At 36.4% G+C, this 23978-nt stretch overlaps 2 protein-coding genes across 24 annotated transcripts in view; both read right to left on the minus strand.

The window, feature by feature from the left end:
• Positions 1–12939, minus strand: part of exoc6 (exocyst complex component 6) — a 122652-nt gene extending 109713 nt beyond the window's left edge. For 6 of the 12 annotated variants that reach the window (XM_087274852.1, XM_087274850.1, XM_087274855.1 and 3 more), the window contains exon 1: positions 9761–9889. In XM_087274852.1, coding sequence (XP_087130978.1) covers positions 9761–9885 — 125 coding nt within the window. In that variant the 5' untranslated portion in view covers positions 9886–9889. Of the gene's footprint in view, positions 1–9760; positions 9890–12780 lie in introns of those variants that run through there. The other 6 variants (XM_087274851.1, XM_087274849.1, XM_087274854.1 and 3 more) reach the window with 2 other exon arrangements.
• A 767-nt stretch (positions 12940–13706) lies between these two features.
• Positions 13707–23978, minus strand: part of adam8b (ADAM metallopeptidase domain 8b) — a 45388-nt gene continuing 35116 nt past the window's right edge. For 4 of the 12 annotated variants that reach the window (XM_087275867.1, XM_087275864.1, XM_087275874.1 and 1 more), the window contains one exon: positions 21872–23328. In XM_087275867.1, the coding sequence (XP_087131993.1) occupies positions 23272–23328 (57 nt within the window). In that variant the 3' untranslated portion in view covers positions 21872–23271. Of the gene's footprint in view, positions 14793–16142; positions 18604–21871; positions 23329–23978 lie in introns of those variants that run through there. The other 8 variants (XM_087275869.1, XM_087275866.1, XM_087275872.1 and 5 more) reach the window with 4 other exon arrangements.

Consider the following 23978-nt stretch of genomic DNA (forward strand, 5'->3'; position numbering starts at 1 on the left):
TTCCCAGTTATAAATTCTTTATAAACTTTTATTCAAGTCGTCTAGTGAAATTGAATTCGTATCGCAATATATATCGCAGATTAAAAAATATTTTTCCAATATCGTGCAGCCCTACTGTTGATGCACGAAGTGATTTTTACCACATTAAGATACAACTGCAATAAAGGTCTGATTAGTTGCTAGATGGAATATAAAAAATAAATTAGAATAAAAAACTAAACCTTTGACAAACTATTTTCAAAATTTTAAAGTTTAAGGTATTATATCAGAAAATCAGGTTGGAATATATTGGGGTATGAGGGAAATGGATGGACAAACAGATGGACGGATGGATGAATAGACAAACAGACGGATGGATGAATAGACAAACAAATGGACGGACAGTAGAGGTGTGAACCTACACTGGTCTCACTATTCGGTTCGGTTACGATTATCATGCCTTTGATTTGGTTCAATTCGATATCTCGGTGCATCACGGTGCATTGACGATGCTTTCCATATACAGTATTATATTTTAGGGGGGAGGCTATAACATGCTGTCTGTATAAACACACAGACACACAGCACCACACGGTCTCTCATTCAAACACATACACAAACATAGACAGCACCAAACACACACACACACACACACACACACACTTAAGCCCTTGCAACAGGGAGAGCTCGAGCTGAGCGGAGCAGAAAAACGGAAAAAAAACAAAAAAAATAAGCACTTTTCCGACGGTCCCTTACTGAAAGCTCCTCTCAGCGCGAGCTATCCCGGCTAAACACATATTGCGAGGGGTTAAACGGAGCAGTGCTCGTAATGTCGAGCGAAAAAAAAGAAAGACAGCTGTGAAACATAACCAGCTTTGTCTTTTTGTAGGACACACACTTTAGATCTTTTTAGGGTAAGAGTTTTTGAGTTAACTGAATGTGTGTCAGGAATATCGAAAACAAAACCAACTGTACCGCGCTAATTTCTGGCGCCCCCTGGATATACAGCACCCTTAGCATTTGCCTATACTGCCTATGCCACGGGCCGGCCCGAGTTGGTTGTAAATACTCGCGCTCACCTCCCTCGTGACCGAGCGCATAGGAGATAAATGATGTCAGTACATAATAACCGGTTATGATTATTACTGAACCGATAACGTATTGTCCGCGTCTGCATCGCGGTGCACCAAAGAAACAATTAATTTTGACATCCCTAACAGATGACGAATAGACAGACAGACAAACGTATGGAGAGACAGACAGACAGACGGACGGACGGATAGATAGACAGACACCTGATTGTAATGTACCTGATTGACCAGCCAGACACTAAAACCTGACAACGTTTGCTCCATATGCACAGCAAGAGGTCATACAATTAATTATATTTTTATATATAAAAAAAATTTTGAATTGAGCTGAAATCAATCCCAGACTTTCAATCCCACACAAATTGCACTGCAACAACAAAGGAAAAACAATATCTTCAAACAAAAGTTAACAGAGACCAGAAACACATCATCTTTGACAAATGTCAAACTTTGAACTTTACTCATGTTATACTTCCGCGATTGCATAATTGTATGTATTCAACCAGCCTGATATTATGAGGAAACATAACTATTTTACGCTTTGTCAGTTTAGTGGCTAATTTGTATGAATTCATACGAGTCGTATGAAAATGTAAAATTTTTAAAAGGAGGCGTGGCTCCAAACCCCGCCCCTAAACAATCATCATTGGGGAATAAACAAATCGTAGGAAATTGTACAAACGAGATCCTACAATTTCATATGAATTAGCCACTGAATCAAAAGTTATGAATTGTCGTGAGATAGCATTTAACATATATAACAAAAAAAACCTACAGATTCAAATTACTCATTGGGGCAGGTTTCATTATAACTCATGCTTAAGCAAAAAACTGAGATTGACTGAGGTAAAGTTGTATTCCAGCATATGTTTTATGCAGTGGATGCCCTTTCAGCCGCAAACCAGTACTGGGAAACACCCACACACACACACAAACACACACACACACACACACACACACACAAACACAAACACAAAAACACACACACACACACACACACGTTTGTTTTTGTGAAAAGTGGGTACATTACATAGGTTTCCATTAATTTTATACTGTTCAAACCGTATATAGTATTGCCCTTACCCCACCCTACCCCTAACCCCAACCATCACAGGAGTCAGTGTCCAGCTTTACTCTCTGATTAAACTCATCCTGTGTGATTTATAAGCTTTTTGAGAAATGAGGACGTCATCAATGTCCTCATATTTCACCTCCTTTTTGTAATACCCGTGTCATTCTCATGTCATTATACAGATTTGTGTCCTGATATGTCCCAAAAACACATGTACAAACACACGCACGCACGCACACACATACATACACTCATACACTCATACACTCAAACACTCAAACACTATAGTTCATCCAATTCACATATAGCTCATGTCTTTTGACTGTAGGGAAACCAGAGTACTCGGGAAACCCACGCCAACACAGGGAGAGCATGCAAACTCCACACAGAAATGCCAACTGGCGCAGCTGAGGGTCGAACCAGCGACCTTCTTGCTGTGAGGCAACAGTGCTAACAATTGAGCCACTGTGCCGCAAAAATCATTATTGAAATTGGCTCTTGAAAATTACTTCATCGGTCGACATAATGCTGGTGACCTGCAGAGGTTGTGCAAACATAAAGTGCTACCATTAAAATCCTTCCTCTTTCATTGAAACATGTTTTCACAGTGGTGCCATTTTTCTTGTGTGTTTGTTTTGTTATTGAGAGGATAGAGCGCAGCAGATATTTACATATCCAGATAAATGTGGCTCTCTCTCAGCAGCGAGTGTGGCATCTGGATGTCCATTAACTGCATATCCCCGCGTATGTATTTCCTCTCACCAAAGACCAAAACAGCCAATTCCTGCCACCCAGATGGAAAACGCTGAGGGCCATTTTCTACTGAAAACATGCAAAGCTTTCTAAAATCGGTACCCACTTCCACTGCCTTTCAGAAGGTCAGATTACGCCCTTTAATGGGATATCCTTTCCGCGAATCTGCACACACGCACACAGAGCTACTATCAGCAGAGACATGCTCACAATGAGTTTCCTCCTTCCTGTTATTGAATTCAACAGACCAAAGAACGACAGGTTCCGGACAACTGCTAAGAGGTCCAGGAGGAAACAGAGAAACACAGCATGCAGAAAGACAAACTATTTTTCTTATGGCTCAAAGAGAAAATTCAGAATGTTATACATCAATACTTCTACGCCTACCATCACAGAGTGGCTAATGAAACCAAAGTTGTAACTAGGGGTGTAACGATTTATCGTTGTACGATTTATTGCGATGCAAAAATGTCACAATATGCATCGTGGCGTTATGACGATTTGATTACGATATGTCATCTGTTTCTCTTATTAGTTAAGCTGTTTGCACGTGAGCTACGTTCCACCTGCTGTCGCACGTGAGTTCAGATTGCAGCAGCAGTAATGTTAGCAGACCAAGATGAGTGGAGCTGAAATAGAGGATGGCCCATCCTCTCAAAATCAGACGTCTGGCAACATTTCGGTTGTACAGTCCTTGCTTTAGGCTAGTCCGCTTTTTGACACGCATACTGGGTCAAACATCCTAAGTTTTAAAGTCTTCACAGTGATTTACATACTTTGCACAGCGACAGGGAGACCTCCTAATGGTGCTGAAAGATTCACATACTGTATTTATGAGGTACAATTCACCCTAAAATATCATTCTGTCTTCATATAATGTTCCCGCCGCAAAATCAAACATGACGTGAGCTGACCGTGAGCTGTTACTACAAAGGGCGGAGTTTGATAGACGCGCGCGTATGGCAAGCCGTTTTAGCATTTAAACCTTTGTTCTGACTATCCATAAATATATTTAGAGATATCTCTAATTATATTTTGACTAGTCATAATTAGAATTCGACTAGTCAGAATGACAAATAGAGATATCTGCAATTACGATTGTACTAGTACGAAATCAAAGCCTTAAGCTCTAACTGTAAAACTCAATTGAATAGAAAGCTTATTTTTTTTGCACCTTTACTTAAATTGTTCTTTAATTTTGTCTCTGTCATTTCAATAATATTTTTAAGAAGTTTTTAAATTGTTTTATTTTCCAGAGACAGGCCTGTTTAATTTATTTTCTTAAAGAAGGTTCAGTTTAACAAGTTGAAACAAAAGAAATACATAAAAAAATAGTTCACTTGGTAAAATTTGCATTTCAGTTTAATTTTCAAATTTTATTCCAAATATCGTGATACATATCGAATCGTGAACATTATATCGTCATACACATCGTATCGTGAGCTGAGTGTATCGTTACACCCCTAGTTGTAACACAAGCTTATTGATGAAACCAAACCTCTAACAATAGACAGGTGAATAAGGGTTAATCACAGTACATACATTTTTTAAGAAAATAGGCTACAGGAAGTCAAGTTTATAAAGGTCAGCATTCTGAAACATCAATAGCTTTGTTTCCATCCACCTATTTTTATGTGCATTTTGGAACATCGCATAAAAACTCTGGATGGAAATGCCAAGATGTGCATACAAAAATTATGCACACAACCGAGTAGAACTTCATTCATTCATTCATTCATTTTCTTGTCGGCTTAGTCCCTTTATTAATGCGGGGTCGCCACAGCGGAATGAACCGCCAACTTATCAAGCACAGTTGGCAGTTTATTTCGCTGTGGCAGCCTCAGATTAATAAAGGGACTAAGCTGAACAGAAAATGAATGAATGAATGTTTTTTTTTCATTTATTTGACAACAAAAAAAACGAAATACACTCAATTCGTCAAGGATATACACTATGAAGTTTTTAAACCTTTTGCCATTGTGTTTAATTCATATTTTATTTTTTTCAATTCATAGACATGGTGCAACGAAGTGGAAAAGCTGATGCACAGCATGATGAAGTGCTTTTCCCGCACACCTTTTACAAGGTGAAATTATGAAAGGCAAGGAAGCTAAGTGTTAAGTGTGTTAGGTAACATGTCTGATGTCTGTGGAATGAGAAAATACAGCTGTCATATCTGTAACCATCAGTGTGAATGTTAGTACAGAATGCGTCGCCTCGGGACATGATTTCTTGTGCTGGAATGTTGACAAATTTGCATGTCCTGTAAATCTGCTTTCTAAAGGCTTTAATCAACGCAGGTTTGGTTTTCAAACCCACCGTAATCACAAGATCAAGAGTGTAAAATATGCTGCCTAGAACTTCTGCTGAATAAACAGTTTTCTTCATAACAAGTGGAATAGAGTGAACTCAGGTTATCTGTGGCAATTTTCAAACAATATTCATACTGAGATCCAGATGAGACATCAAACATCACAGCAAAAAGTTACCTGATCTCTGCTGAAATCCTAATATCTAACTAAATCATAATAGTCTGACTTTACCTCCTTAAAATGATCCTGAATAAAGCATACCTGCACGAAACAAAAGCAGACGGCTCAATAGAAAAGCATTCTTTATCACTAGGCGACGCTTATAGAGAAGCAGTAGTAGTGCTTCCTTATTTAACACTATGCTTTTTCAGATTGGTAATGGGAATATAAAAATAAAATACCCTCTAAACTTCTCTGAATACACTCATAAACTCAATTTAATCTTTACGATTTTCTTTCACATGTAGCATTTTTCTTCCTCTGTCCAGAATATAGGAACTACACTCTAAAAAATAACGCAAGAGTTCTGTTACCACTACATAGTTTAATACATGCAGCTCAACTCCTTGTTTAAGCTCTTGTTCTCTCCAGACTGGACTATTGCAACTCTCTACTAGCCGGGCTTCCAGCTAACTCTATCAAACCTCTTCAGCTGCTTCAGAACGCAGCAGCACGAGTGGTCTTTAATGAACCAAAAAGAGCACATGTCACTCCGCTACTTATTCGTTTGCACTGGCTGCCTGTTGCTGCTCGCATCAAATTCAAAGCTCTGATGTTTGCTTACAAAGGGACATCTGACTTTGCTCCTTATCTGCTCTCACTTCTGCAGATTTATGTGCCCTCCAGAAACTTGCGTTCTGTGAATGAACAGAACCTTGTGGTTCCAGGGGGAAGAAATCACTTTCCCGAACTCTCGCATTCAATATGTTCAGTTGGTGGAATGAACTCCCTAACTGCATCAGAACGGCAGAGTCATTTACTGTTAGAGCTGAAAATGAGAATTGCAATTTTTTTTGCTTAAAATAAAGATCACGATTTTCTCACAATTCTGTAGATGTAAAATAAAGGTATGGTAAAAACAAACATATGACACAACATCGATAATATTATTATGTTTAGGTCTACTGGTTTCTATAAATGATTATATTCTACTTATAATAATTATAATGTTGAATTATTATGCTTGAGATGCTTGCGATCTGTTATACAAGACAAATTTATTCACTGGTAAAATCAGACATTTGCCATTATGAGATTATATTCAACAATATATAGGCTAAAGTAGTTATACTAACATTGTAAACATTTATTTTCATGTACAACTGTGGGTTCGCTATGAAAGAAAAAACATCAAATGCTTGTAATCATAGCTCTAAAATGTGATATGATCATTTAAATGAAGTGCACACTTTCGGTTTCATTTTGACTGCTAAGTGCTTGTTTATACTTCACGCGTTGCTCCCAAACGATCACTCTGTGCCCCAAACTGAATATTATTTACAACTGTATTACCTGTTACTCGCAACATATGCAGGTTCTGTTCACTAAAGTAGGCGCGCGCCCTCTCTGTGATAACAGCTCAGGTCACGTTCGATTTCCCGGCCGCGAAAACATCATTATATGAAGACAAAAATGACATTTTAAGGTGAATTATACCTTATAAATATAGTTTGTGACTCATTTAACATCATTTGGAGGTGTCAATGTCACTGAGCAACATGTGTGAAACAATAAATAGACTCGCGCCTTTTCTTCTCTCCTGAACTTGAAAATAGGATTGACAGAATCGTAGAAATGCTGGATTAAGATCGTCTAGGGGGTCGAATCGAGATCGTGATCTTTTAACGATTAATTGTGCAGCTCTACTCACTGTCTTCAAGAAACAACTAAAAACTCAACTATTTAGTTTCCACTAATCTGCAATTGCCTCTCTGGCTTCACCGCTAACTTTATTACAAAAATTTAAAAAAAAAAATAAATAAAATAAAATAACTAATGTTTTGCTTCTTACACTTTACATACCTGAAACTTGCCTACTGCACTTATTCATTGTTGCTTTTATAGTTGTGTAAATTGCTTCCTTGTCCTCATTTATAAGGCCCTTTTTGGATAAAAGCGTCTGCTAAATGACTAAATGTAAATTTAAATGTAAATACATTATTGTAACTTAAAAATTTTAAAATGCTGATTAGATTAAAACTTTTAAGTTGCCAGAATAATTTTATTAAGTTTTTAAAACAGGAAAATATTGATAATTACATTAATTAAAAAATGTGGCTAATTTAAAGGTAAATATATCTGTCAGTTACTTTAAAACAACATTTAACTTGTAGCAACCCAAAGAAATTAAGTTGATAACTCAATTTTTCCACACTAATGAAGTTAAAATTTTTACATCCACACACTGATGTTTTTTTGTTATTTTTATACTGATAATATGGGAGAGTGCATGAGTACATTGTTTTGTAAAACAATGAAAACCTGTTGTTTAATACAAATAAATAATTCCCAGAAAACAAAAATGTTGTTGTTAAATGTATTTCTTACAAGCATGAACAGTAAATTTAAAAACCAACAAAAAATTAAACAATTTCAGCTACTTAATTCATTTGAGATTCTAAGCCTGAAAGCATGCATGTAAACAAGTACATAACACTGGATTTGTTTTCAATAATTGCTAATTGAAACAACTTATTTTTTTGAGTACTTGACTTAAAAAAGTTAGCTTTTTGCGATTTAAAATTGCCTCTGATTGAAGAGCAAAAGATTTGGCTAACATAATAAAGTTTGTTTCCTGAACCTCATTTTGTTAGATGTTGTCGCAACTTGAATATATTAATGCAAACTGTTGTGTTAATTTTTTATTTTTGTTTTGTCTAAACAATATTTTTAGAGTGCAAATTATATTTCTATATTTATTACATTTCTAAAGGTCAGACAGAGGGATGACTTGAAATTTTCAATATTTTAACAACCAAAGAAATCTAAACATGCAAAGAAAACAAATCGAATTAGTTCACAAATCAAGTTATGCAAAACAAAATGAAATGGCGCAAGGAAAAAGTATTGAACACATGAAGGAAGGATGGTGTAGAAAGGCAGTGAAAGCCCAGACAGCAGCTGAAATCTCTTAGTAGTTCTTCAGCAACCCTCTGCCCTTCGTCAATGTAAATGAACATTAGCTGCTTCAGTCCAATATTTACATTACGGGATGATGATGGTGAAACCAGAGTGGACATTTCAGCAAGACAATGATCCAAAACACAGCCAAGGAAACTCTCAAATGCTTTCAGAGAAAGGAAATCAAGCTGTAGAATGGCCAAGCCAATCCCCTGACCTGAATCTAATATACAATACACATTATTAGTAGTTCAGTACTTTCTCTCTTTGGGTCATTTCATTGTTATTACACAAGACTAATGTTTCAGATTTCCTATGTTTTGGATTCATTTATGTTTAAGATTCATGAAACCCTCAATGTCAACGCCAAACCTATATTTTTAAAGAGGATAGTTCACCGGAAAATGAAAATAGAGTCATTTACTCACCCTCAAGTGGTTATAAACCTTTATGAGTTTCTTTCTTCTGTTGAACACAAAATAAGATATTTTGAAGTGCGCTGAAAGCCTGTAACCATTGACATCCATAGCAGGAAAACAAATACTATGGATGTCAGTGGTTAGAGGTTTTCAGCTTTCTTCAAAATATCTTCCTTTATGTTCAACAGACGAAAGAAACTCATAAAGGTTTGAAACAAGTGAAGGGAGAGTAAATGACGACAGCATATTTCTTTTTGTGTGAACTATCCCCTTAGTAGTGAATAGGCATAATGGATAAAATTCATATGATGGCATGCCAGCAAGTGCTGAAATCATCACATCCAGTCACAGATACAGTGAAGCTCGGGGCAGAATATTAATTTCCCAGCTCCAGACTCATTTGCTAACGCCACACCCACGACATTTCGTCAGCTCTACCATAGCTGAAATTTGTTTGCAAAGGGAAATGAAGTGAATACTGCCGTGTTTAACCTAAAAATTCGGTCTAATTGTCAAGAAATGACGCTATGTTTATCTGCGAGCTTTCCACCTGTCGACAGCTCAGTCATATCCATAATGCAGTGATGCCGTCACTGGGCCTCAGATGCTTCAAGTCAGATGTTTACATCTTATATTAGCTATTACATCACAACATCAACCAGGAAAACAGACAAATGAATGGCTAATTACGACAAATAATCCTCTTATAACATCAGTCAATCGCACACGAATGACAGGAAAACAGCGATCAGCAGCCTGTGTCATTGAATGTATGTGTACAGTATAAGCAGAGCATACAGAGTCCATTTAAATAATTTTGACGGATTAACATGGGTACAAATATTCACGTTCAACAGATAAGCACTTTATTCGACCGATTCATCAGCAATGACATAAAGTCCTGCTGAGCTGCATCTTTAGCAAACAAAGGCCTGCTTTCCATCCATCAGACAGAGGGAAACATCACGTCACCAGCTGAACGTTAAATAAGAGCAGACGATGCACATCTCTCACCGTAAAGTCGGCCCCAGACACGCAGTGTCCGTGCTCTCGATCTCTTGTAATATTCGTTCATGTTCGGTGATAGTCTCCAAGCTCTCGCTCTCCGCCATGTTGGCTCTAAGCGTCACAGTGTTCATATGTGACAATGCCGAAAGAGATGTAGTGACACGACTCCGCCGGAAGAGGGAGCAGAGCCTTTGCAGGTCAGACGGAAAGCTTGATAGAAGGTCAATAGTTGGGAGATTTTGTGCTATGCGGATTGAGCAGAGCTAAATAGTAAGTTTATCCTTATACACGTGTTCAAGTATGCGTTCTTTGAATATAGATGGCACAAATCTAACCTCAACACATTTAAAGAACTGAAATGTTCTTCTTAAAGGGGTTGTTCACCAACCAGTCCAAATTAACATATTATATTCATTATTTTCTCATCCTTAAATGGTTTCATATCTTTATATTTTCTTCTTGTGTTGAACACAAAAGAAGATATTGTGATTAATGTTGTAAACAGGTAATCATTAAGACCCATTGTAGAGAAAAACAAATGCTATGAAAGTCGATAGTTACTGATTTTCAGTCTTTTTTGTCAAAATAATTGCTTTAAAGAGAGAGTTCACCAAAAAAGTTGGTGTTAATGTACTCACTTAAAGAAATTAAAGTTTTTTTTGTTGAAACCGTGCTCCTCTGTGATTCATAAAAAGGTCCTTTAGTATTTTACAGTCAAAGGGCTATTAACGGGCAAAGTAAAATTAATAAGGCTCTTGTATACAACTACAGCAAAATGATTAGCCTGTTTAAGAAATCGAGCATTATTTTATATCATTATTCAGTTTAACTCACAGCCTCAGCAATAATATAATTAATATTCATTTACTTGCATGATACCTTAATGTATTGTAAGGAGCTACGAGTATTAAATTTGTTTTGCCTGTATTTTGTTATTTTTGTACTCTCAAAGTTATTAAGGTATACCACGGTTTGAAAAAAAATCAAGGTTTTTTCAAAACTGCCAAAATTTTCTGTAATACCGTTTCTAAGGTATGTGTACGATTTTTTTTTTTTCATTTAAAGGTCCACATTATCTCCAGCAGAAAAGACATCCAAAGATGCCGTTTTAAATTGTAAATAAATCTGTGTTTTTGAAACTAATGAAGACAGCAGAAGTCAATGATTCATTTGAATTATTTAACCTGACATGTTTACTGCTCAAAAAAAAAAAAATTTATATATATATATATATATATATATATATATATATATATATATATATATATATATATATATATATATATATATATATATATATATTATATATATTGTTTTGAAAGGGGAAAAAGCTTTGTTTTTTTTACCCAGACATTAAAAAAAAGAGTATATTTTAGAGCAGTAATCACAATACAGTGAAACCGTGCGATTTTTATCAAAAGTTATTATATGGTCAGAATCTTATACCGGCCCATGCCTATCTTCGATTGCTTTAAAATGGGTAAATTAACAGTACTGTTTTCATTTGTTTGTCATACACCTTTAATTTTGCCAGTATCAACATTATATTATTTAGTCAGCGAAATAGTTTCAAGGTTAACTGATCTAGGTGTCTCTGGAAAATAGTTAATACTTTTTGTGTCGATTTGTGGACACATCAGTGTTTTTAGATTGCGACAGTGTCACTATTATATATTTATATATAAATATATGTAATTTAATATGTATTTGTATTGCATAAACTTCCAGTCAAACATTTGGAATCTTTATAAGTTTGTTTTTTCAGAGAAGTATTTTGTAGACCTACAAAGACCACCTTTATTTTTTGTCAAATAATAAATGCCAAAATAAAGTAAAATGATAATGTGAAATATTATTCATTTATTCATTTTCTTTTTTTCAGGGGTCGCCACAGCAGAATGAACCGCCAACTTATCCAGCATATGTTTTACGCAGCGGATGCCCTTCTAGATGCAACCCATCACTGGGAAACACCCATACACACTTTTTCACATCCATACACTAAGTTCAATCTTAGCATACCCAATTCACCTACAGTATACCACATGTCTTTGGAAACCGGAGCACCCAGTGGAAACCCATTCCAACACGGGGTGAACATGAAAACTTCCAGAAATACAGTGCATAATTTTATCCCTCCATCCATCCATTCATTCATCAATCTCTCTGAATTTTTAGCTTTCTGATATGCTGATTTGATGCTCAAGAATCATTTTAATTTATGCTAATTAGAATTTATTTATAAACAGATACATTACTAAATAGAAAATTTATTTCTCAAAGGAACTTTTTTGTTTTCAAATAGTAGTTTTACTCAGTTTCAACAAAAATAATAAGCAGCAAAAACATCAGATTTCAACATCAACAACTGTTACCAAGCACACAAGCTGCATATTAGAATCATTATGGAGAAGCATAATTAGAAGGATAGTTAGGAGCATAATTATGCATAATTAGATTATTTATTATTTATTTTCATCTGAATCCAATAAATAAAATGCACATTGTCATAACGGAACCAAATCACACACAAACAAACACATATTTTTTTTGCTTGTTTAAACTGCTCGTTTGTGTTATTACAGATAATGCAGGCATAGTGCAAAAATATTAGCTGAAACAACACAATTCTTGAGATTTTGGGTGGACAACTTAATTGTTTTATGTTCAATCCACTTCAGTTTTTTAAGTTAACTTAAATGATTTGTGTTGGAGCAACATGAATGAATTGAGTGTACACTGTAAAACTGCTAGATTCCACACATCTGATTTGTGTTGTTGCAACGTGAAGGAATTAAGTTAACTTATTTATTTATTTATTTAAAAATTTAAGTGGATTGAACATAAACAATTAAGTTGTCCCCCAAAAAACCTCAAGAATTGTGTTGTTTCAGCAAATATTTTTGCACTATGCCTGCATTATCTGTAATAACACTTAATACATTATAAATAATTATTACATGTCATTGCTTAAAAAAAGGACATATTAAACACAACAAAACATTATTTTATTTGAGTCACTCTACCTTAAACTCGTTCCCAGCGGCAGATCTACTGATTCCAGTTCTGCAAAAACATTCCCATAGACTTTTCCTTCAGCTTTGTCCTCTTCTTGGGGACTGCTGGGGATCTTGAGGCTGCTGCTGCTGTCGTACATGATGGTCTGTGTGCTGGTTTGAACTGTGTTTCCAGCAGGACATGAACACACTACTGTCAGCAGAAAACTGCAGCTGAGGAAAACCGACAGATCTTGTGATCTCTAGTACTTTGAATCCAACAAAACAGGCTTTAAGTGCTGTCCTGTTAAATATTGGCAAATTGTGCTTTGAGACTTATCACAACGCTGGACTGGGATCTGTGCTTTATGGTAGTAAAGTCACTCAAGAAAAGCATATATTGTATAGTATGCTAAATATTTTTGCTTACTGTTAAAAAGTTTAGAATAATAATAAAATAAAAGCTTAATTTACTCTTGATCTTGAAGAGATAGTACACCCCAAAAAAAAAAGGTCTTTTTGAGAAACTGTTTGAGCTTCTTTCTCCTGTTGAACACAAAAAAAGACATGTTGAATAATTCAACCCAGGCTCATCGTGGAAACGTAGCCCCGCGGACGTTTCTGGAGGCCGCGAAATACGTCCCGGGAGGTACATATTTATGCAGTTTTTGTTTTCGCAAATCCGCGAGAGGTCGCTGTGCGCGCTTTTTCGCGTCTCGAACACCTCTCGGGAGTGCGCGCCGTATGCGCTCACACTGTTCTCGCGCGAAAAGCCACCGGAGGCCGCTGTCGAGCAACCGTCTGTCCCAAGCGACGATTTACAAAAGCTGTCCGGAGATAAATATCTATAAAAAAAAAGCAAAAGCCCTCGTCCGATTTTGACCACGTTTTCGGGTTTCGCTGCATTCTCGCCCCGTCGCGAACTTGTTCGCTTTTATTTTTTGGTTTCTGTTTTTCATCTTACCTGATTTCTGGAACCACTCTTCCATGGACTCGATCCCGGTCATCGTCGCTGTCGCTGCCGACGTAACACTGTGAGCTAAGCGGTCAAACTGGTTGCGGCGGGAAAGCCCTTCACACGGAGGTGAGCCGTCACAGCCGACGAAATGTGGCCATATGTACCTCCGGCCACAAAAAACGCGGTCTCCAGAAACGTCCGCGGGGCTACGTTTTCGGAATGAGCCTGGGTTGGAATAATTTTTCAGCATTCTTCAGAATATCTTGTTTCATGTTCAACAGAAGAAAGAAATTCATAAAAATTTAGAACTATTGAAGTGTGAGTAAATCAACCCAAGCTCATTCTGAAAACATAGTCTCGTGGACGTTTCTGGAGACTGCGGAATACGTCCTGGGAGGTATGTGTTTTTGCTTTTTTTTCGCGAATCCACTAGAGGTTGCTGTGTATGCTTTTTTGCATCTCAAATGTCTCTTGCGAGTGCCGTTCGTGCCCGCGATGTTCGCACGTAAACCAGAGGCCGCTGTCTGTCTGTCTGACTGTCTGATTGATTGACTGTGCAACCGGCTAATCGGCTGACCCACCCGGCCTTCTCCTTCCCTAAACCGAACCAATTTTACCTATTGACCAGCCCCCCACTTACTTCCCTAAACCCAACCAACAATTTACAAAATTTAAAATAAAAATAAAAGCCCTTGTCTGATTTTTTTACAAAGTTTTCAGATATCACCATGTTCTCACCCTGTTACGAACTCAATCGCTTTACTTTTTGGATTCTGTTTTTGTCTTACCTTATTTTTAGAATGGCTCTTTCCCGAACTTGAACCCGGTTGCCATGGTCAACTCAACTCCACCTCTCTGCATCTGAAAATCTGCTGACGTACACGATGAGCTGACTGAACAAACTGGTTGCGGCGGGAAAGCCCTCCACACGGAGGTAAGCTTTCAGCCGGTAAGCGCGAAAGGGAACAACGTCATACCGCCCCATATCGTTCGCTTAAAAAAACTAAATGCAACCATACGTACCTCCCGGGACGTATTTCTCGGCCTCCAGAAACGTCCACGGCACTATGTTTTCAGAATGAGCCTGGGTTGGAGTAAATGATGAAGAAATTTTCATTTCTGGGTGAACTAACCCTTAGTATACAGTAAAAGCAGTAATATATATATATATATATATATATATATATATATATATATATATATATATATATATATATATATATATTATATTTAAAATATAATATATTTTAAAATGTCATTTATTCAAGTGATTGTTTCAGTCATACTATCCTTAAGCAAATATTATAAACCTAAAGAATAAAGAATGAATCATTAATAAAGAATCATTTCTAATATTTGTTTTAAACTGTTTTTGCTGCTTAAAAGGGCACCTACAGTATGATGAAAATCAACTTTTGTAAGCTGTTTGGACAGAACTGTGTGTGGGTTTAGTGTGTTCACAGTCATATTGGAGTGATAAAAACCCAATAAGTCTCTATTTTTAAATTTTCTGATGTTAAAATAGGATCCAAATCCCAGTGATTTTGAGGCCCAACACACTGTGACATAGGATTAGTTTTTTCCTGCCCACAAAAAAACAAAAGCATGTTTGTAATAAAGACAGTAAAATCACTATATAATTCTTAACCACTATAATCACCACGGCCACATGGTGTCAGTAAACGCTAATATATGTGTTTGAGTACTGCAAACAGCATTTGTTTGAGACTCATCATGTCAGAAAGGCTTGAATAAACACCACAGATACATGAAACACATACTTGGTATTTTTGACAAATGAGCTGTATTTCAGCTTTATCCATGTCTGCCTTTGTCACTGTGCTGTTTACCTGACATAACGCATGCTGGGCTGGGAGAAGCAACAATTTTGCATTTAAAGCCACAGGCTATACTAAAACATTTACAATGTATTCAGACACCAAAATGGGCAGATTCTGGAGGCTATAATAATAATGATGGGTGTTTTGAGCTGAAGCTTTACGGACACATTCTGGAGACAACAAAGACTTATCCTACATCTTGTAAAAGGGGTAAAATAGGTGCCCTTTAATATTTTGGTGGAAACTGCATTACACGATTCAGATTTTAAGGGAAATAATATAAAGAAAATAAATAAATAAAATGTGTTTTTATTCAGTAGGAAGGCAACTGATCAAATATGTCAGTGAATACATTTATAATTAATGTTACAAAGAATTTCTGTTTAAAAAAAAACAAAGAACAGAAACTCTGTTCTTTTTAGCTTTCTATTCTTCGAAGATATTTCCAGAAAACATTTAGTCATCAAAGATAAAACTAGATAAAAATAAATAAATGTTTGATCAATAATAATATTAAATATATAATTATAATAACATTTGTTCACATCAGCATATTACAGTGATTTCTAAAAAAATCACGCAGAAGCCTGGAGTAATGACTTCAAATTCAGCTTTTATTACCGGAATACATTTATTATAAAACTGTATTTTTATTTTAAACTATTTTACAATTTTAATATAAATAAGGCAGCCAAGGTGAGCAAAGAATTCATCCAAAAACATTTTTAAAAATTAATGAATTCAAAATTTTAAATGGTAATGTAGGATTTTTTATGAAATGTAATCATTTATTATATAAGAAAGAATATCCAGCATAAGAGTAGTGTTTGATTACATTTAACAAGAACAAATATTACAACATTACACATTACAAAAGCCTGTACTGTTTGCAATCGGTTGATGTAACAAATGGTTTCCTTGCTGCTTCACAACAAGTTGAGGTTGTGACCCAACAAACAGGAAATATGTGATGATCCTTTTTTATTTTTCTAAAAAATATGTTTGCACATGCTTTTCTTGTAACACAAGAAGCAAAACAGGAAGGCTGTCATTAATATATTTCCGAAGTTCATATACTATTTCACAAAGTTGGATGTCTATATGACCAAAAACAGGATAAAATGTGTACAGATAATATTCAAATAGTCAGTCTTGCATGAAATAAAAAACCTTCAGGTGGAATTGAACGACTTTTGCTTATAGACGACCTATCATGCAAAAATCACTTTTATAAGGGGTTTAGACACAGTTGTGTGGCAACAGTCTGTGAATAAAACCAGCTTTTAATGGTAAATACGTATTCATTTATTTTTTACAATCACAGTTTATAACCAGTGGCGTAGCGCAAAATGCGGAGGCCCCCCTGCAGGGATCACCGACGGGGCCCCCAGTTGGGGAGGGGGGGTGTAGAGCCAGAGATATGCACATATATCTATGATAGGGAGTTTTCCTGGATGTTTGTAGCAATTTTTTTTATTATGAAAATTATAATTTTACATCACTTTTCTACATTGATGGATCACTGATCACACGGGCATTCCTGACAAAAAGCTTGTGTTTGTGTGTACAGAAATGTACTATTCACCCTCCCTGTTAAATTTGATCTAATCTGTGTCCTGAAACACACCTCCTCTCCTTCACTTCTCATACTGACTGAGGGAGCGATTCGCTTGTGAATGAATCTCCGTTATGAACGTCTCGTTCACTTAGCCGACAATAATACAAGTTTCTGGCAGCGCAGCATCTCGTTGTCATATTTCTTTTGCATTGTTTGCTGATTTTATTCAACAAAACTAGCATAAGCCGAGTATTTAGTGCGAATTAGAGCTACTTTGCTTAATGATGAATGCAGTAGGTGACTGTATTATCATCAATAACATTACCTGTTTAGCACAAATTTCAGAACATACAAAAACGTAAAAACGTAATATTACCTATGAAATGTTCTGCCTTTGTGCTTTGTTTTCTTTGTTTGCTCGTTACTACACTCGTAGACAGCGCTAAAGTCCCGCATCTTTACATAATAACACTGTCTTGTCTGGTGCGGTTGAATGACATTTTTCCTGGGAGCACTGTACTAATGTGGCGGTGCTATTGACGCATGCTCAGGGTCCCTATGCGATATCTAGTGTATATATCTATGTCACAAATTGAGGAGCGGGGAAAGGAGGCGGTGTGGAGCGACAACGCGGGGAATCCTTCACAAACTGAGGAGCGATCACAAACCGAAAGCGGCGAGAGCGTCAAAGTAGCCAGAAGTCATTTATTTTTTAACGAGAACCGGCGGCGAGAAACAGCGGCGCGTCTTCATTGGCTATGACGCGGTTCGGCGGCAAGCAATCAGAACAAAGTAGTCCACCGCTTGAGAGGAGTTCAGAGAACACAGACCTGTGAACTTTGGTTCCGACCACAGTTGTTCCCAAGAGTTTGATTAATGCGGTTCCTGGATTTTCAATTATTGAAAATCGCGACGACGTGGGGCCCCCTTATCACGCGGGGCCCCCCCGCGGTGCGTGCCAACAACAGTCTGCAGAAACGCTTTGAATAATATTCTCCTTTCGTACATACGTCATCAAAAGGGTAAAACCCCACCCATTGGTGATGATCACTTCCTCATTAGCATAAAACGTTAGTCTTGATTTTTAATCTGCAACTGCTGACACATAGGCGTTTGTATCCCCACCCTTTTTTAAAAAGTAGGCTGGGAGCACAGTCTCCAAAACGGCACAATTAGTGGTGCAGTAGGTAGTGCTGTCACCTCACAGCAAGAAGGTCGCTGGTTCGAGCTTCGGCTGGGTCATTTGGCGTTTCTGTGTGGAGTTTGCATGTTTTCCCTGCGTTTGCGTGGATTTCCTTTGGGTGCTCCGGTTTCCCCCACAGTCCAAAGAGATGTGGTACAGGTGAATTGGGTAGGCTAAATTGTCCATAGTGTATGAGTGTGAATGGATGTTTCCCAGAGATGATTTGCAGCTTGAAGGGCATCCGCTGCGTAAAACATGTGCTGGATAAGTTGGCAGTTCATTCCGCTGTGGCAACCCCGGATTAATAAAGGGACTAAGCCAAAAAGAAAATGAATTAATTAATTTTTTAAAATTTTGGATGCAATTAATTGTTAATTTAGTTGCTAATTTGTATCTCATTTGAACAATTCATTACAATTTCCTCATCCTTCAATGATGGTTGCGTTTAGGGGTGTGCTTTGGTGCCAGCATCCTATTTAAAAATCTTACATTTTTGTATGACTGAACTCATATGAGTGTGTACAAAGTAGCTACAAAACTGACAAAATGTGCAATAGTTTGTTTCCTTGTGAGATCAGAAAAACTAAATATTGCAATGTCAGATTATTCCAATATCACGAAGCTCTAACTCAGTCACTATAAAATGACTTTTTTCCTTTTCCCAGTAGATTGTCTTTGGCATATCTGCATGTCTGAGTCATAATAAAGACTTCTGTATTGATTGATCATTTAATCCTCATAAGTGACTGTTACAGTCAGATCACATGACAGGTTACTTCATATGAACGAAGCAATTAAATCATTGCTGTTCTGTTTTGTTTGTCTTGGAATACGGTTTCATGAGCATCTGTTTTATGAACTTCAAATATGTTTGCTTTTACTCAACTAACAGGAAATGAACAGCAGCATTAAAACAAGAATAGACCAGCATATCCTGTAGGTGAGTGGATGTATTTCCATCTTCACCCAACAGGATAATTACACAGCCGCACACGTGAATCACAATGAATCACTGTGGCGCATGTTAGAAAAAAATCAAAAGGCACATGTGATTCAGCGTGTAGGTCATATCTCAGAGCTTTGGGAAACCTTCCTGCTCTAAATACATGATCAGTCATGTATTATCTGAGCTGTTATCAGGAGTCAAGGAACAGGGTGTGCAGGTATTATGGGGGCACATTGTGTGCTTTTCAACAGTAATTCTGAGTCACTTTTATTCACAGTTTTACAACAAAACAAAATATAAAAGTTAGATGTTTTCAAGTGAAAAGATTAGTTCACCTAAAAATTTAAATTCTGTCATTAATTACTCTCATGTCTTTCCAATCTCACGGGACCTTAGTTTATATTCAGAACACAAATTAATATATTTTAGATCTTAGAGAGCTAATATGAACAAACTGTACTTCAGCTGGAGGAATGTGAAAAATGTGCAACACCTGAAACTGAGAGCCCTATCATACACCCGGCGCAGTGTGGCGCAAGGCGCGGCGCAATACTTGTTTGGTAGTTTCAGCTTGGCGCAAGAGTCGTTTTGAGGCGTTGCGCTATGCTGTTTAAATAGCAAATGCATTATCGCTCATTTATGCGCCCATAGGCGTTCTGGTCTGAAAAGGAAGGCGTTCTGAGGCGGACCGCTGGCGCGTTGCTATTTTGATAAACTAAAATAGATTTTTCATTAGACCAAAACAAACCCGGTCTAAACTCCAGCGCAGAGTTGCGCCTCGCTTACACACTGCTTAATACGCACAAGAGAGCAATAGGCAAATATCTTTACATATGAAAAAAATTAAATATTAAGTAAATATATAGGATATAATAAGAATAGATATATGATATAAATATAAAGGATTAAAATATTACAAAACATATTATTTTCTAGCCTACATAAATATGAAAAATCACTGCTTTTATGTCTTCTTCATCTCGGGAGGCTTTTTCATTTCATTCACAACGATTTGCTTTTGTATAATGTTATTATTATTAGCAGTATTATTTATTATATCCATATTTATATTTGTTTTATTAAAAACAAGCTTAGATTTGCCCACCTGTCAGGTTTTAGACCATAAGGGGCACAGTATGTGTTTTAGGATATAACTCAGGTTTTTGAGCACACTTCGTTATTATTGTTCATTTATTCGTTTGCTGGAAATTAGAACTGAATTTAGAAATAGTTTTGAAATGAATATTTGTGCTAAACAAACGCAATTAATTATTTATAGGCTAATTGATGTCTGTGCGTAAAGGTTTCCCTATCCAAGAGCGAAAGTAAAAGTAGATCCATTATCTCTCATTCTCACGCAGTAGATGCTCTGTTTAACTGTTTTCTGTTAAAAAACTGTTAACTGTTCGCTAGTGAAATGCTCAGTTTTTCCACTTAGACTTACTTTACGTCCTGTAAATAGCGAATGCGTTTATGGCGGGACGCAGCTGGTTCTTAAAGGGAATGGGAGATGAGACTCTAATTGGTTTTTTCTTAAAATACACCTATAACTCATTAAGAAAAAAACTCAACCCTTTTAGACCATGCGCCATGGCGCAAAGCAGATTTTCCCATCCTTAAATTAGCAAAAATGCATTCTGACATGCCCTGAAAGTGTTTGCGCCCTGCGTTTTGCGCTCTGCAGATGAACTGTCAAAATAGAGCCCTGAGTGTTATATTAATTAAGATTATTTTAATTATTTTTTTTATTTATAATTAATCAGGTTCATCAAAATTGGACAATAATATATTGGAAAAACGTTGCCTGGTCGAATGAGTCGATTTCTGCTGCTACATTCGGATGGTAGGGTCAGTATTTGGCGTCAACAACATGAAAGCATGGATCCATCCTGCCTTGTATCAACGGCTCAGGCTGGTGGTGGTGGTGTAATGGTGTGGGGGATATTTTCTTGGCACACTTTGGACCCATTAGTACCAATTGAGCATCATGTCAACGCCACAAACTACCTATTATTGCTGACCATCCCTTTTGGACCACAGTATACCAATCTTATGATGGCTACTTCCAACAGGATAACGAGCCACTTCATAAAGCTTGAATCATCTTAGACTGGTTTCTTGAACATGACAATGAGTTCACTGTAATCAAATGGCCTCCACAGTCACCAGATTCCAGTCCAACAGAGCACCTATGGGATGTGGTGGAACGGGAGATGCGCATCATGGATGTGCAGCCAACAAATCTGCAGCAACTGCGTGATGCTATCATGTCAATATGGTCCAAAATCTCTGAGGTATATTTTCTGTACTTTGTTAAACCTATGCCTCGAAGGAATAAGGCAGTTCTGAAGGCAAAAGGAGGTCCAACTGTGTGCTAAAAAGGTGTACCAAATATACCGTTTTCTTTTGGCTTAGTCCCTAATTCATCAGGGATCGCCACAGCAGACCGCCAACTATTTCAGCATCCGTTTTATGTAGCGGATGCTTTCCCAGCCGCAACACATTACTGGGTAAATAAAAATACTATTTACTAATTAATAATTAATGTAAAATAATGATTCCTGATGCAAACTTGTGTTCATATATACTGAGTCAAAGTCATCAAAATGACATTTGCAATTTAAAAGACAGGTCATTAAATTTTAAATAACTTTTATTCAGAAACTTAAATACAATACAAGTCAATACAATAGGAATGCAAATTAAATAAATTTACAGTAAAAAATCATTTTGGCCAGCTGATTTCTTGTCCAACCACACCTTCGGATATTTTACAGCAAAATACTATCATATATACAGTTGAAGTCAGAATTATTCGCCCCCCAGTTTATTTTTTACCCCAATTTCTGTTTAACGGAGAGAAGATTTTTTTCAGCACATTTCTAAACATAATACTTTTAATAACTCATTTCTAATAACTGATTTATTTTATCTTTGCCATGATGACAGTACATAATATTTGACTAGATATTTTTCAAGACACTTCTATACAGCTTAAAGTAACATTTAAAGGCTTAACTAGGCTAATTAGGTTAACTAGGCAGGTAAGGTTAATAAGGCAAGTTATTGTATAACAAGGGTTTGTTCTGTAGACTATGAGAAAAAATATAGCTTAAAGGGGCAAATAATTTTGACCTTAAAATAGTTTTTACAAAATTAAAAACTGCTTTTATTCAAGCCAAAATAAAACAAATAAGACTTTCTCCAGAAGAAAAAATATTATCAGACATACTGTGAAAATTTCCTTGCTCTGTTAAACATCATTTGGGAAATATTTTTAAAAAGAAAAAAAAATTCAAAGGGGAGCTAATAATGCTAATAATTCTGACTTAGTTGATATCAGAATTATTAGCCATCCTGAATTATTAGCCCCCTGTATATTTTTCCCCAATTTCTATTTAACGGAGAGAAGATTTTTTTCAACACATTTCTAAACATAATAGTTTTAATAACTCATTTCTAGTAACTGATTTATTTTATCTTTGTCATGATGACAGTACATAATATTTTACTAGATACTAGTATTCAGCTTAAAGTGCCATTTAAATTCTTACCTAAGGTAATTAGGTTTACTAGGCAGATTAGGTCAAATAGGCAAGTCATTGTAAAAAAGTGATTTGCTCTGTAGACAATCGAAAAATATATAGTGTAAAGGGGCTAATAATATTGACCTTAAAATGGTTTTAAAGAAAATTAAAAACTGCTTTTATTCTAGCCGAAATAAAACAACTAAGACTTTCTCCAGAAGAAAAAATATTTTAGGAAATACTATGAAAAAAAATCTTTGCTCTGTTAAACATTCTTTGAGAAATAATTGAAAAATAAAAAAAGAAATCACAGGAGGGGGAATAATTTTAATTTAACTATATACTAACAGACAACACGCAGCTAAGGCCAAGCACAGCAGTGTATGTGTGTTTTTTAAAGCATGGTTTAAAAAAAAGCACTTTGTGATTCAGACACTCCCACTCTATAAAAGTGACAGAGAAAGGTTTTAATTTCCTGAAATGACTCACAGGGGGGTTTCAGGTCTGGTCATCTTCTTGGCATGATGGGAGGTTTCAACACAACCTTCACTGTGTCTTCTGTCACCTGCAATTCAAAAACCCACAGTTCACTTATAGGTAAACAGACTACAAGCCCATAGCCAGGGGAGGTTCAGGTGGTTTGAAAGACCCACCCCTCAATAACAAAGGTCCAAAATTGGACCCCTATAAGAGCTCATTTGGCTGCTACAACATCATAAATTGTAAAAAATAACCCATTGAAAAAAGCTTTAAGGCCAAGTCAAAACATCTGTTGACTGTTTCAGTTTTGGTATATGAGGTGGATCTTAAAGTCCTACATGACGGTAAAAGTTTGATTGCGGTGTTTACTTTAATAATGCCACTAATATATGCATACTCCACATCTTAATTCCATTTCTGTTTAGTTCAGTTATGACTTTAGTCAGATTAAGGTGATCAAAAAAAAATCGCTGGAATACAGTTAAAAATTCATGTTTAACTGAATAAACAGTTAGTAAACACAAGTACATCCTATTGATCATCATTTATTTTCATCACCAATTATCATAGTAAAACAGTTTTTCAAGCAGTTTGTGATGCATTTTGAAAACAGGAGATGAACCCCTGGTCTAATGCGCTACCTGGCTTGAGAAACCAGTTCTCAAAGACATATATTTGGTCAATATTTGGGGAAGCACACAAATTTTAAATGCCTTCCGCAGAAACTAAATGAGC

Source organism: Danio rerio, chromosome 12 (genome assembly GCF_052040795.2).
Source record: "Danio rerio strain M-AB ecotype USA chromosome 12, GRCz13ab, whole genome shotgun sequence".
In the NCBI taxonomy this organism is placed as follows: Eukaryota; Metazoa; Chordata; class Actinopteri; order Cypriniformes; family Danionidae; genus Danio; species Danio rerio.